General features: G+C 37.4%; 1 protein-coding gene across 4 annotated transcripts in view; it reads left to right on the plus strand.

Moving 5' to 3' along the window:
- The window catches only part of VPS13B (vacuolar protein sorting 13 homolog B), a 436535-nt gene that overhangs the window by 72321 nt on the left and 348486 nt on the right, over positions 1-15728 (plus strand). For all 4 annotated transcript variants that reach the window (XR_014226320.1, XM_082279593.1, XM_082279594.1 and 1 more), the window contains exons 13-16: positions 1350-1541; positions 2127-2296; positions 5194-5388; positions 6957-7081. Coding sequence is in view for 3 of the 4 variants with exons in the window: in XM_082279593.1 (XP_082135719.1) it covers positions 1350-1541; positions 2127-2296; positions 5194-5388; positions 6957-7081 (682 nt within the window). In the remaining variant the exon portion in view is untranslated. The remainder of the gene's footprint in view (positions 1-1349; positions 1542-2126; positions 2297-5193; positions 5389-6956; positions 7082-15728) is intronic.

Raw genomic sequence — 15728 nt, forward strand, 5'->3', positions numbered from 1 at the left:
GCACTGCCATGTTCACCACTAAACTGTGTCCCCAAGTGCCACTTTCTTATATTTTTTGTACACTTCCAGGGATGGTGGTTACAATGCTTCCCTTGACAGCTTGTGCCAATGCCTGTAGCCAATTTCAGTAAAGAAATTTTTCCCAATATCCAATCTAAACTGCCCCTGGTACAACTTGAGGCCTCCCATCCTGTAACTTCTTACATGGGAGAAGAGACTGACCTCCTGTCCCTGCTACACCCTCCTTCCAGGTAGATGTAGTGAGCAATAATGTCTTCCCTGAGCTCCTTTGCTCCAGGCTAAACAACCCCAGCACCCTCAGTTGCTCGTCATAAGTGTTGTGCTCCAGGCCCTTCACCAGCTCCATTGCCCTTCTGTAGTCTCAGAATCCATTTAATCTTGATGTTTATTTTGTCAGACTGTTCATTTATGTAATGGTCAGCAAGACATTTAATGTTTAGTGCTTGTGTCAAAGCAATGAAGACACTTTCAAAGTGATCTATTAGGAAAAAAAATCAGAGTGAAGTTCTGCAAACTAAGTATGTTAGAGGGATGGGGGTATATTTTTACAAGTCATATGTGACAGGAAAGCTTGAGCTTCTGAAATCTGCATGATTTAACTGAAGAATTTCCGTGAAGTATGTTTAGAGAAGTAGTCATGCTGTTTGGTAGCTGATGAGTAGCCTGGATACAGTGAATGTGTGATTTTGGTCTACCTTATTACCCTACTTTACTAAACTACTTGTTTATCTCCGTTGGCTCTTAAAAAAAACCAGTCTGAGACATAATGATATAAGAAATTTTCTTTCTTGCTGCCTGTACATCAGTGAATGGTGGTAAATGTGAATGGAAGGAAAGGTTTATCTTAGTTGGCAGTCTGGTTCTTCTAACCTTGTCAAGGCAGCTCACCTTTCAAGGGCCCAGATCTGTCATGTGTCTTTGCACCACACCTTTTCCTTGATTATTAGGGATGGATATCTTGGTGACAAGCTGTAGCAAGTTTTGAACACCGCGGCTGTCACTGACATGTGGGGTTAAGTTGCCATAGAAGTATAGACACCTCCAAAGAGTCCCAAATTTGAGAAACAGGAAGTTCATGGAAGAGTTCCTAAGTTGTATTGTGCTTGGAAGCAAGGCAGAAATTTGTCCTGTTTGCTCTGCATTTACCAGGAATAATTTTGTTAAAACCTGTTAAACCAGTCATTGTATATTCATGTATTATATTTGCATTGTTATATTTTTCTGTATGTTTATGAGTCTTTGATCACAGAATTTGAAACAGAAGTAGCTGATAAAAAATGTTATTATGTCCAATTGTTTTGTGTAACTTTTTATAAAACTTCTTGTAGTTTCTGGGAATCAGCAAGACCTTTCTTCAGTAAAGAGTGAAGATTTGGGAAATGTTCAGGAGATGTCGACAAAAAGCCTCATTGTGGGTCCACTCAATCTTAGACTGGATAGCAGCGCAGTACACCGGATAATGAAAATGATAGTTTGTGCTCTGGAACATGAGTATGAACCATACAGCAAAACTAAGCCAGGTTTGCTCCTATTGCATATACACAAATATACTAATTAAACCAGACTCCGTTTAGTGCTCTTGAAGGTGCAGCTTTCAAATAGTTAAAACTCCAAACCTCTTGGGGATTTTGAGTCCAAAGAGCAAAATGTAAAATAAAGATAAATTAGTAACAATATCCCCATCAGTGTTGGATATACTTTTGAGATAATTTCAGACACTTTGAAAGCCCTTTGTTTTAGTCATAAGCCTCATGTTGAGTAAGAATGGCTTATTTCATTGTCTACTCTAGCTTAATTTTGGAGTCTTAGAGAAGAAAGTATTCATATTGGTGTTTATTAGTTCACAATAATAGTCATACAGGATGAAAATGCATGGAAACAAGTTATGGTAAACTGTTAAGATGGGTTTCTGAGAGCAATACAGATTTCAGGTAGAGAAAATCCAGTTAGTATTGCATTTAGCCTTAGGTAGAACCAGTGTGGAATAACATTATTAACTATGAAGGGGTGGGGGGAGCTTTGCCCTTTTTGCTAGTCCCTAGGCATTTCTAAAACATCGACTTTATATATTTTAGTGAAACATATGTAATCTTGATTTATTGTAGATATTATGGATGGAAATAGAACTATGCCAAGCTCAGAAGAAATAGCATCACTGGAAGAATACATTCCCACTAGACTTACAACGTTCACTGTTCTTAAGTGTACAATTATAATCCCTGTGGCAGAATTCAATTTACTAGACCACTTGCTGCCCATAATCATGGGTGAGAAGGTATGTATGCACAGATAATAATTCAGTTCCTTATATCAGTATGTGCTATTATATATATATATATATATATGTACATATATATATATGCATTTTCTTACTGGCCTATTATTCCATGTGCTGGAGGTATCACTGAGTCCTGGAGTAGTTTGGTGCCCGCGAGCCTTAAATTCAGATACCTAAAAGGAGTGCTGTCTGACTAGTTAGACTTGGAAAGTGAAGGTCTTGTGTAAGGATAGGAAAAATACTTATGAATAAAAAAGATTTTAAAGCATCAAGCAAATGAAAAAGCAGTTGATCTGATCTTTTGATCAGAAGAGTACCTGTTGTGGAGGTACAAGCTTGGTAAAGTGTGAAATCTTTTAATACATAGGCTTGATAGAGACTGCATAGATGTTAACAGCCAGCTCTGTGCTAGTTCCAGACAGGATGTCAGCAGGACTTGGGCATTGAACTGCTGAATGACTAGCTCAGAGAAACAGAAATTTCCTAACAGCCTTTGTTAGTTTTATCTTTTGGATATGCGTAGTATAATGCCAGCTGAAGAATCCTATACTGGTTTTGTTCTTATAGGTCACCTTCTTCAATGCACAAAGCTGAGGTACTGTAGGGATAAATCTGTGGCTTGTAGTGAAGACTTGCAGTAGGTTTATCTCTCATGCCGAAGGCTGGAAAGTGTTTTATGCATAAGGAAGGAGTGGGAAGAAGAGAAAACCCCATCAAGTCTTGAGTTAAATTTCTAGGAATTTTTGTCCAATATTTCATCTAATAGGCTGAGAGAGCTGTGATAGCTCATCCTGAAGAAGAAAATGCTTCGAGGAGACCTCACTGTGGCCTTTCAGTACCTGAAGGGGGCTTCTAAAAAGGAGGGAGAGGGAATTTTGTACAGGTAGATAATGACAGAACAAGGGACAATGGTTTTAAACTAAAGGAGATCAGACTTAGTTTAGATGTTAAGAAGAAATCCATTATTCAGAGGGTGGTGAAGCACTGGAACAGGTTGCTCAGAAAGGCTTTTTCCTTTTTAGCACTTTCTAATACATTGCACTGAGTAGTGCAATGGGTGGTGGTGCTTTTCACCTTATGGGCATGGGCAGATGGTATCTTTATAATGGGAGAACAGTCCCATGTTTGTTGTAGGTTTGAGGCAAAGAAGTTGAATTCCAGTGAACTTTTTGGTTGGTGTACTCATTACTTGGAGTCTCAATTTACATTTCTTGAATGAAGCCAACCTTATTTAAAATAATGATTTTGAATTTTAGATTGAAAATTGTACATACATCAACTTATTGTCCTATTTTGATGCATATTTAATAAAATTTTTAGATTTGTAGTGTAATTTGGATTGGAAGAGATGTTTGGAGGTGTTCTGCAGGAGTTCAATGTCCTGGTCAAAGCAAGAGCAGGATGTTCCAGGGGTTGTTCTGTCAAGCACTGAATTAGCACCTCTTCTGTCTCTCTCTTCTCTGTACCCTCCCAGTATGTCGCAGTAGACAGCAGTAGGATCCTTCTCTGGCCTTCTCCAGGCCAAATGACTTCAGTTGTCTCTGTTTCTCCTGAGACAGAGCTCATGTGCTCTAACCCCATAACCACTTTGTTTCCAACAAACTCATTCTGGTATGCCCATGTCCAACCTGTGCTGGATGCAGTACTCCATTTTAATGGATACCATAAAAATAGACTTTGATGTCTAAAATTGTGGTATTTATTTTCTATGGAAAGGCATCTTCTTTTGCTGAGATACCTGGCATAACTGTGAATACATAACAGATGACAGTGTAAAGGCTAGATCAGCATGAGATTATTATGGTGACAGTGCTTTGGAGTGATAAAAAGGTAAACAAATATTTTATAGGATGAAATATTTTGACTTGGCATCGGCCAGCTGGCAGATGATTACCAGCTATTCTCACTCCCCTTCCTCAGCAGAATGGGGGAGAAGAATGGGACTGGTCAGGTAGAGGGGGAGATCACTTACCAATTACTAGTATGAGCAAAACAAGCTTGTCTTGGTGCAAATAATTTAACTTATTGCTAAGAATTCAAATAATACATATCCCCTATCCCTCTTTTTCCTTCAGACTCAATTTCACTCTGTCATTCCCTGACTCTTCTACCTCCCATCCCACAACAGAGGGGGATGGAGAATGGAAGATGGGGGTCAGTCTGTAAAGCTGATCTCTGGCACTACCTCATTCTTGCACTGTTCTGCCTTACTGCAAGTCCTTCCTCCAGGCTTCAGTCCTTGAGGGAGAATCTGCTCCAGCATGGGCTCTCCTCAAGGGTGCAATACCCTTCAGGGCATATCCACCTGCTCAAGCATGGGGGCCTCCGTGGGCTGCAGTGTGGATGTCTGCTTTTGTGTTGTCTCTTTCATGGGCTGGAAGAGACTCTGTGCTCTGGTGCCTGGAGCACCACTGCCTCCCCTCCTTCTCTGCCCTTGCTTTTCATATCGCTGCTTCTCACTTCTTCTCCAAGTCTTTTCAGCCTGTGTGACATTTTTGCCCATTCTAAAATCTGTCTGCACAGAGGTGGCCCCAGTTTGGCTGAGGAGCTCAGCTGTGCCTTGTGGAGGGGCTCCTGCAGCACTAGCTGGAATGGGCTGAACCTGGCCTGGGACAGCCCCTGGTGTCCCCTCACAGAGGCTACCCCTGACTACCAGCACCTGGACACCTGCACCCAAGACAATTCCAGATAAAAAGTTGATTATTTTAAACTTCAAAGAAAATATTTTGAGAAGATTTGAGGATTCATAGTATAATGCCATGGTATCGGTAAATACTTTATTACATGTAGATTCTCTTGCATGTTTAGGTAAGAACATACAGATATGATAAATAATATATCTGTAATACATCTGTAATATAATTATTACATGATTTTTTCCCCCCCCGCCCTAGAACTTAAGTGGATTGCTAAATGCTGCAAGTTTCCAGCCCCTGCGGCCTTTACCTTCCATCCGAATTTTGGTGGATAAGGTTAACCTGGAGCACTCAGTGCCGATGTATGCTGAACAACTGGTGCACGTGGTCAGCAGCCTTGGCCAGCCATCCGACAACCTGCTTCACTACTGTTACTCACACTGCTATCTGAAGGTAAATGAGGGCCTGAGATGTGTTTCTTACTGCAGTGTGCTGAAAAAAGATTGTGTACGTATAGTTAATCCTAAGTGTTAGCAGGTTTCCTGTAAGAATGTTTTCAGCTAATCTAAAAGGCCATAGAGTAAACACATTTCACAGAATGTTGTTGTTTGGGATTGCTGCTTCTGACTTGAGCCAAGTGTTTTGTAATACGCACAGAGAGCTTCATGTGAGGAAACTGCAAACTGAAGCCCCAAGGTTCTCGTGACAAGACTGAATTAAAATAATTCAGAAAGAAACCTTTTTCCTCATCTGATAGAATGCTCTTATGATCCGTATATTGCTGTAAAACACACTTACAAACTTGATGGGATGTTAGCGGAAAAACCATCACTAGTAGTATTGATAGAGCAAAAGCACCATAGTGAAGATATGCAAGCAAAAACTGCTAACAAAGAACTTAATTGTTTTTCATTATAAGAGGACAGATCTCTGAATGTTCTCAATTAAAGATGCATTATATGAGAGGATCTCTTACTGTGAGGCTGAGGGAAGCCTATGGTATGGAAAACTATTTTGAGATGGTTCAGTTACCATCTGCTCTGAGGAGGAGTTTTAAAGCAGGCCTTTCCAGCCTTTCAGGATGTGTTTAGGCAGTGTGAAACCTTTTGGGTGCTACTAAAACATAAATATTTACTACTACTACTGTTAATTTTTCACAATTTCCCAGTTATCTCTTCACTTCCATGCTGATATTTTTAGTAAAAATTTAATTATTTAAATCTTTATGATCTACATCCAAGAAACTGTTCCAGAATTGCATGGCAAGCTTTCAGTATTCTGGGTGACATGTTTACCTTCTGTCACATTTTAAGTGATGGGAATTGCAGTACTGCAAGCCATCTGTATGTTTTTCAGTTTGAGAGGATTTTTTTTCTCTTCAGAAAACTTTTTAGTAGCAAAAGTTGGACATCAGCTTTGAGTTTTAAAGGGTTTATTTGCCAGCTTTAATAGTGGCTGAAGTGTCCTGTTCTTGTGAAGGATGGTAGAGCATGTTAAAAAGCAACTCTACATCAGTTTGTTTGCCATACTGAACAGGGAAATATCATAAAGAATTTTTGTGGTGAATCTTTCTTTAGGCAGGCTCTTACTATGAAAAAAAGCTTTGAAGGGAACCTTCTGATTTCCTTAAATACCACTCTTTTGTACCAGTGTTGTTATAATTACTCAAAGTGATTTTACTTCATATGAAAGGCAGCATGTAATCTGCAAGTTTAAAGGATATAGACTGAAGTATTTGAATTGAAAAATTGTAATTCAGCATTTTTTAAAATTCAACAGACTGTAGTTAACACTTTTTGAGCAAAGAAAATATTTTTACATGCATTTCTAGGGCATTATTTGAGGTAGATTTTTTTGTAGCTGTATTTATGTTTGGGGAAAATGAATTATCTAAAAATAATACGCAATTTATTTAATATTTACTGAGTATATTTATAAATACATATATTATGTTATAAAATATCTTGAAAGTAATCTAATCATGTGATAGTATACCATTTGACCAATTGAATTTGTTCCAGATATTTGGTTTTCAAGCAGCACTGACTTCTTTGGACAGTAAAGGACTATACTGCATCCCTGTTCCGGTTATCCCCTCATTCAGTACTGCTGTTTATGGCAAGCTGATCAAGTTCCACAAATATTGGTGAGCATTAAGCCTGTACAGTGTGTTTAAGTCATGTGCACAATTACATTTGCATTTTTTATGAGTGATTTAAAAATGCCAAGCTTCATATATCTGTAAACTTCTCTGTCTCCTCTATCATATTCTGCTATTCATGGGTTTCTTTGTAAGGATATCTGTCAATAAACACTGTAGACCCTTGTTTGGCTGAGAGAACTGGAGCATGGTGGTAATAATGCCAAGGTCACTGGTTCAGTCCCTGTATGGGCCAGTCACTTAAGGTCAATGACCCTTGTGGGTCCCTTCCAACTCTGCATTTCTGTGATACAGAAGCCCTGTGGTAAATGGCTTTCTTCTAGACCTTGTAGGTTTCTGGAACCAGTTACCATTCTTTCTTGAGCTGATACAAAAGCTGAAGTTACATACTGATGGCAAGCTTGATTTTTTTTTTAACTGAATAGGTCAGCTTTTTCTTTTTTAAACTCAACCAAATAAAAAACAACAATCTGGGGGTAAACCCCCCAAATAACCCAAACCCACAGCGTTTCTACTACACTTTCCTTTGTTTCTTATTACAGTTGGAAGTGTTTCAACACTGTGATGAGATATTTAAACTGTTTGTAGTAGTTCAGATGTTAAATAGAAATATTTTTCTTCTGAAAACAGTTCTGTACTTTATTATGAAATGTGCTATATAATTTTTTTTAGCCTTAAATGCCATGGAAATTCAGTGTTTAAATTTATCTCTACAGTTCAAATCTTGTGATCATAAATGTCAGTGTGTAATAGTTTATATTAATAGGTTACATTTATAAAAACTATTTTCAGGAAAATGCATTTTGGCAATACTTGGGACAAGGTATTAGTTTTCTTTATCCCTCATTTTGAGCAGTAGCTGTCTGTAACATTACTTTATGACTAAGTACATGCAAAAAAATTTTACATAAAGTGACAAATTAATAAAAAAGCATGTTGCTGGTTAAATACTTTGGCTTCAAACATTGTGTTGTATAGCTAATTTTAAGATACATTTGTTTGTGAAACCTTAATGGATTATACAAAAAAAGTCTACATCTATGATTATTCTTAGTGTCATGTAAAGAATATACTAATTTTTCTCTCACAAGCTGTGATACCATGTTAAATGTAAATAGGTTTTAACATTATCAGCACACCACCAGGTGGTAGCAGCCTAACTGACTTTGTCATATTTTCTATCAATAGTTTACAAAAGTATTAACGACTTCAAATTAATTGCTGTTGTGTTGTAACATTGTGTTGTAACATAAAAAATAAATGTTTCCAGGATACCCTATAATCAGCACTAATCAGAGTACTTCAGGACTTTACAATTGACAACCTTTCCTTTCATTTTCTGACATTTAACACTAAGCTCTGGTTAGTAATCCTGGTTAGCGAACTGTAAGAATAAATTAGTGTTGAATGGCAAACTTAGATTTCTTTACTATATTGTAAACCCCAGGCGCAGTTGTGCAAAATCAAAAAAATTATTTTAGAGATTAATTTTTAAAGACATCTGTCATCTGACAAGTTAATGGTATTCAAGTGCTGCTGCTTTCTCATGAGTGTGTTTGTGCTCTTCTGCGCGTGCTTGTGCTCGCTGTGCTCTGTCTCTTGCTCGCTCACACTTGGTTTCTTGTGCTTTTCCTCGTGCACTGTTTCACACCTGCCCTCACACTCTGTCTCGTGTTCCTGGTCTTGCCCTTGCATTCTCTGTCTTGTGCATTCTTGGATTCTCTCATGCAATTTGCCTCTTTTTATTCTTTGTCTCTTTCTTTTGAAAATGCATTGTACTACCATGCATGCCCCACTGGAAAGACCTATAGTTTTGGGGAGTGGAGGCAAGGGAATGGTCCTGCCTTAGAACAGCAAACCATCTATTGGCATTTATTAGGAGATATTGTTAGACCAACACTTACTGTAATACTGTGGTCTAGTGTGCTTTGATAGTTTTCTCACTCTTTTCCTGTGATGTGATCTCTTTCTATGACTTATTTATTTATTAATTAAATAAAAAACTTTATAAAATGAATTTATTCCAACAATTTATCTAAACTAAGCAACACCAATTTGTGAGTAATAAAGTAGAAAAACAAATGAGTACAGCAGCAGCCTGGGTAAATGAAGTGTAGTTTGAAGTGAATAAAACTCCAGATGAAACACATCAAATAGCACTTCAACTAAATCGAAATCAGCATGAGGACTGAGAGCTTCATTGAAGTCATGCAGTGAGTGAGAATTAGTCTGGTAGGATAACCTGGTAATGTCATTAAACTTAAATTCAGTCCTCCCTCCCAAATTATACCACCTGCTTTATTTGGATTTGTGGATTTCACATTCCACAGTTTCTTAAAGTACACACATCTGATGCTACATGTGTTCTTCTATTTCTTCGTAGAAAATACATACCACAGACCATACCTTTTAAAAACAAAGACATTTTATGAACTGTTATGGAATCCCTTAGGTAGTATGTTTTGAGTTAGCAGTGAAAATCTCAACTTTATTTCTGACATAAATCAGTAGAATAGGTTTCTTTTCTAGTTTCAGTATAATAATCTCAAAATTACTGTTATATACAGGGTATAAAATACTGTAGTAATATTAATTTTTTTAAAACTAGTTGATTTGATATTGGCAGGATGTTTTAACAGATAAAATTTCAGCAACATCAGCCCAGTGAATTCCAATAAATAACCATAAATAGCCATAAATTGCTGTTTTGTTTACCTATTAGATTGATGTCTCTTTTAATTTCAGTTGATACACTTTCTTCATATAAAAGAAATGCGCTCAGACTCACTAGTAACTAAGTCTTGGACATCTTTTAAATTGCATAGCTAATCTGTTTTTATTGGAAAGTACAAACCATCTGGTCTTTTGTTTTTGTCAAGCGTAACAAGATGCAAAATACAATGTTAATGTCAATATTTTACAACTGCTTTATGTAGTGTTGCATGCCAGATTGTAAAGCAGCTTTCAGAGCTTTCAGGAGGATGTCTAAAACCAACTGAGAATTAGCAGAATATGGTTAAAAGCCTAGAGTGAATGACAAGAATGTTTATTGCCAAACAGAAATCTTGAGAGGAATTAGCTGATTTTCTTTTATCTTTTGGCTACAGTGTCTGTGGTAACAGAGGAGGTAATCTGGTGTGAGACACTTCAGTGTTATAACCCTCTATCACGTATAAAATACCACTTCATTGTACTTCTGACAAATGCTAAATTAACATTACACAATATAGATTCTTAATAGCCTTCCTTTTATTTTTCTGGTATCTGATTGATAGTGAAGTGTCCTCTGTATATTTTCAGCTAGGTATCAGTCTAGTTATGTGCGTTACTTCATTGCTGTTCTTAACCTGTCTTCTCTAAACAAGTGTTCCAGACTCTTGTTTTTGTTTTTCTTTATCAGATCTGTAGGGAGTTTTTCACTTACTGTCTCTACCTGTGACAGATTTTGAGACTCTGAGCTCTAGTAGAATAAGGTTATAAATGAGAATGACATTATTATCCCTGATTCCTTTCTATTCAGCTTCTTGGTCCTGTCGTCTACTTTCAAGAGGTCTGTTTTCTTGATAGTGAGTCCCCTGTTCATTATTTGGAGACTAGAGCAATAGCTGCTGGTTTGCTGCCTTCAAGGTAGCACCAGTACAGAGTTGACTAATAGCTAGTCATGTTAAGTTTGAGTGTGTGAATTAACCTTTTATAAAGAGGTTGAGGGCCTGCTGGGTAAATTATTATCTAGGACCTCATGGTCTGCACTTGTATTATTAGGGAGTACAGAACATTTAATTGGTTGTTCTTGAATTTTTACTCTATCAGAACAAAAAATCCTGAATAGAAACTTGCAATTAGATCTTGGTAATTATTGGTAAACAAAAAACAGTCTTTGAGAAACTGAATAGATGGAATCTTTGCAGAAATTCTTTCTTTTGAGCTATTCTCTGCAGACTGCCTTAAGAAATAAATTTTAGCTTAAATATATTCAGTGTGCTAATCTCTGTCAAGCTTCATCTTTCTGGTGAAGAAGGATTTTTGGTAACAGGAGATTTGATTTGTGTTGGCATTGTAATTTCATTTCTTTAGTGTTTTTACTGAAGTGCTAATCATTATTGACAAAAGCTGGAAAAAGTTTAAAATTTGCTCTGGAGTTAAAGGCAGTCACATGTATCATATGCTGGGCACCTCAACTGCCCAGAGATCTGTCACTTGTTTTACTTGTGTAAGCTGTGAATTATAGACCTGACATAGTTATTTTGTTAATATGTGCACTTACAGTTCTGAAAGATCACTTCAGAAATTTAGATGCAGTGCTCTTCACATGGAATAAATATGTGTATTTTCTGTAGGCTCTTTTTATGAATTCTTAAGAACATTTGTATAGCATAGCTGCTCTTAATATTATAACACAGATTTAACTGTAAACATTTACTGTATCCTTAGAATCTGCTACATTTAGAGTAGATTGGCACAAAAGGTTATAACTGCCTTTTGGCTAACTATTATGCAAAGATTTTGAGAAATATACTTTGCCACCAACCTGAAGAAAAGCATTTTGTTTTCTTATCTCGCTTCCGTAGTTTTATTTTGATTTTGTCCCTGTGTAGTTGTGAAATGGTTGCTTTGTACACACAATTTAATTTCTCTTTTATTTTCTAGCTTTAATAATATTACAAAACCTGAGGATTCTAACTCCCTCATTACTACTGTATAAACTTTTGCTCAAACTTTTGCTATTGTGAAGGTGTTTGTATTTTTATATAGCTTTACTTCTATTTTCTTTCATCATGTGTCCCCTTACAAGGTGAACATCCCTCTCTTAATAGAAGCCATGTACCTGGTATTCCATACAATTGTATTCTTATTAATAGAATTCGTTGTTAGACTCCTTACACAATTGAGTAAGGTCATTATAGGTCCTAGTCAGGATGTGTACCTGCTCGTGTCTGCTTTAGGGGTCATCTTGTAAATACTGTGTGCATTTAATGGTATCCCCATGAACTGACAAGGATGACAGCAATTCATGTTGATCCACAAGCAGGGTGGTAGATGGATATCTGGCTTCTTACACAGTAAGAAGTTATTTAGCAAGGGAATTAGGTTCTGCTGACATGGCCTTTACCAACAAGGTACTACTGTGATGATGGAGATTTTAGGATTTGCTGCTCACCAAAGAGAGGATTAAAAGTGTATAATGGGGGATCAGGTGAACTGCCTGTTTTTGCTACTTTTGTGATTAAAACATCTTTGCAGGGTATGTCCAGTGGAGTAAGCTGCTAAGAACTAGAAACCACAGTAGATTTATGAGCTTTTTGAGAGTCACGAGATGTAACTGTCATGTCATTGAGTGCAATTGTCCTAGTAAGAGGCAAGCAGATCCTACTGGCAGGTAACAAAGAGCCAGATATCCACAAACTGTGAGCATTAGATCATAAATCTAAGAAGTTTTCCAATAAATTGACACTTAGGTCTTGATTTTGGCAGCCTGTTTTCTTGGCTAGTCACAGTAGATCAAGAGTAATGTCAATTTAGATTGGGTGTGGATTGCATTTCACATGGGCAGTTGAGGGGCATGCTCATTTCTTGGGTCAGAAGCAGAAACAGGTTGAAAACACATGAAACTCATTTTGTAGAATTTGGTTGTGACTATTAGTTATGTCAGTAATTGTATTTAACTGCCAGATGAAAATTTGGGGTATTCTTCAAAACAGAGAAGAACTGGGGTTGAATGTCTGAACAGATGCATTCAGTGTGTGGGACAGGAGAGTTTCAGCCACCTCAGCATTGTGCCAGTTCTGGATCCAGCACGTGTTAAAACCTGTTTGAACTGTTGAGATTCGCCAATGATAGGGGCTGTGCGAAAGCAGAGCACAGCAGTTGTTCTCTTGGGTTCTGCAGAGGTGGTTGTGTGCCTCATGTGTGAACCGTCAGTCTAAGGAGTGTGCTGGATTGCTTCAGCATTGTCTACTTCTCTGCTATTGCCTAGAAAACGCATCAAAGAACATAATGCTAAATCAGATTTTTAAAATAGTTTATTGTTAGCTGGTTTTGGTAGGACATTAGGTGAGCAGTGAGTGGCACTTTCAGAAGTTTGATTTACTGTGCGTCTTAGTGTTTGAGGAGTAGTTATGTCAATGTTGTATAGCATATTATGAACAGTAATGTGGGCTGATTTAACAGCTTTAACAGAAGGCCTTTTCATTGATTTTCATTGACATATCTTGCTTTATAAAAGTTCAAGGAGGTCATGTTTGTTTATAAGGATGAAGTTATTTAAAGAACTTTTGTGGAACATTTCTGATCTGCAGTGATATTAACATTTTAAGTTTCAACAAGAACCTTTTGGGGTATTTTGCAACTGCACTGTTCTGGAAGGAGCTGTTGTTGGTTACCAAGAAAAGCACTTGGAACAGTAGGGGTTTTGCATTCTGAATACATGACTTGCAGCTTGATTAGTGTAACAACAAATTAACTTCAGTTGCAAACCTCTAGTTTAATTTTTTTTAAAAAATCAAGTCCAGATCAAATGTTACTGTTCTTAGCAGATGTGGCAGGCAGCATTCAGCAAATCTGTTAAAAGTGCACTTTTAATCAATGTAAATTGGAAGCAGTTGTATTGTTCAGTATTGTCAATGAGGAGGAAATTCAGCAGAGCTGACACTAAAGGGTAGTCATTGGGAATGTTTCCAGTGTAGTTATTTAGACTAATTAATTGTCAAGTCTTGTCAGTGAAAGTAAATTAAGCTTATTAACTAATATCTGTTCAGGGAAAGTGATTGCACATGGTGAATAGTTAATCCTGGTTTTTGTAACTGTTGCCATCAGGATTTGCTGGCATTTACTAGAAACAAGCAAGCGATATTTCAAGATGTGCAGGATTGTCAGGGTTGAAACTGCATTTTGGTTAGAGACTGGTGAAAGGTATTAAAAACCCAGCCTTAAAGCTGAAATGCTGTTACATAGCATAGAACCTAAACAAAAATGGAATCCCTAATGTATATTCCTTTTGTACTGGATGTATTTAGAAATTCTCTTTCTCTTAGCGGTAACACTATCTGTATAAAATGATCTGGTTAGGATTTTCAGTGATATTCTCTGCTGTGATGCTTTATCCATGTAGACTCTGGCTAGAAAGATGCAGTTCTTCACACAAAGTTTGTCCTTTGTTTCTCAAGAATTTTATCTGCAGTTTGGGGTCTTTTTTTTCCACCTCTAAGTGTATCTGTGAATTATGAAGAGAAATACAGTCTCTAGTTGGCATCTCTACTGCTAAATAACACATTGCTAGAAACCCATCTGTGACCCTGGGGCTTGGTGTTTTCTCATGTCCCAGTTCATATACTCATACCTACTTGTAGCTTTCCCTTCCAGTCCCAAAAGGTGGGAAAAAATAAAATTAGGTCTAGGAAGGACGTATGGTGGGGCTTCAGGCTGAGGACAGCTTCTGACATGCTTGGGCCCTTCAGGACTGTTTGAGAAAGTGCCAGCTGCCCTGGCCTGAGGCTGGCAGAGAGCAAGCAAACAGGTCAGCAGTATGCACAGCACAGACCATTACTGGAGCTGGCACTCAGCCTCAATAGCTGGCAAACAAGGATGCTTGAAACATGCACCCTGAAACCTATTGTGGTGTCATTCTGCTAGCCAGCCCCATTCAAATGCTGGTTATGACACAGAATTCTGAAGAACTGTACTTTAGTGTTGCAGTTGCTCTCTCACATTTCACCAGTTCTTCTTTGCATCTTCTTTTCAAGGTAATGCCATGGGAGTTGATAGGATTCAAAGCACTGTTTTGAGAACTTGTAGTCATTAAATAGAATAACTTGAGGAAAAAAAATGGCCTTTCATTCATTAGGACTTAAAATAATTCTACAGGTAACTATATTGGATTATACACCTTGTTTATGAAATAATGCACCTTACCAAAGCTGTGTGTTTAAGGGCTTCTTGAATAAACCATATACTTACTGATTAAGCTATATAAAATGCTGATTTTTGCATTATGCTCATGGAGCATTGTCATGTTACTGGCCAGGCTATAGCATATCCTTTTTTGACTGTACACAGCTTCACTCTCAAGTGGTAGGCATCACTTCCACCTGAAGTGAGGTACCAGAAACCAGAGTCTTAAATTATGCACCTACTCTTACAAGCATGTTAATGTGACTCTCAGTTGAAGCTGATGACCATGATAAATGGTGACTGAAAACATTTTATTTAAAAAAAGCTGTATTTATCTTGACTCAAATAACCCAAATATAAAGGCTCATGTGGACGTTCAGCTGTCCATAATACCTGAGCATCTTTACTGCACCTGTGTTCATCTCTAGGTGGAAGAAACATACTGTCCTCTATCCAGTATCATTTGTTTGCTGTATTCTCCTCATGCTTGCTCCCTCTGCGACCCAGAGGTGCTTTTTTTTTTCTACAGGTATAGTCCTTCTCATAGATCAGGATCTCTTTGGTTCTAAGCTAAGTGTTTGTTTCCTTACACACAAACACTATGCATTCTCAGTGTTTTTCCTCAAGCACTTCTAACTTAGTTGTTTATAGGTTTTTATTTTTTATTGCTATTTCTTTAGCAATGCCTTTTAAAGGAAGTTAAAGTAACCTGTCAGGTGTACATGCTGAGGAATAGTATTGAATG

Source organism: Coloeus monedula (genome assembly GCF_965178545.1).
Source record: "Coloeus monedula genome assembly, chromosome: 1".
In the NCBI taxonomy this organism is placed as follows: domain Eukaryota; kingdom Metazoa; phylum Chordata; class Aves; order Passeriformes; family Corvidae; genus Coloeus; species Coloeus monedula.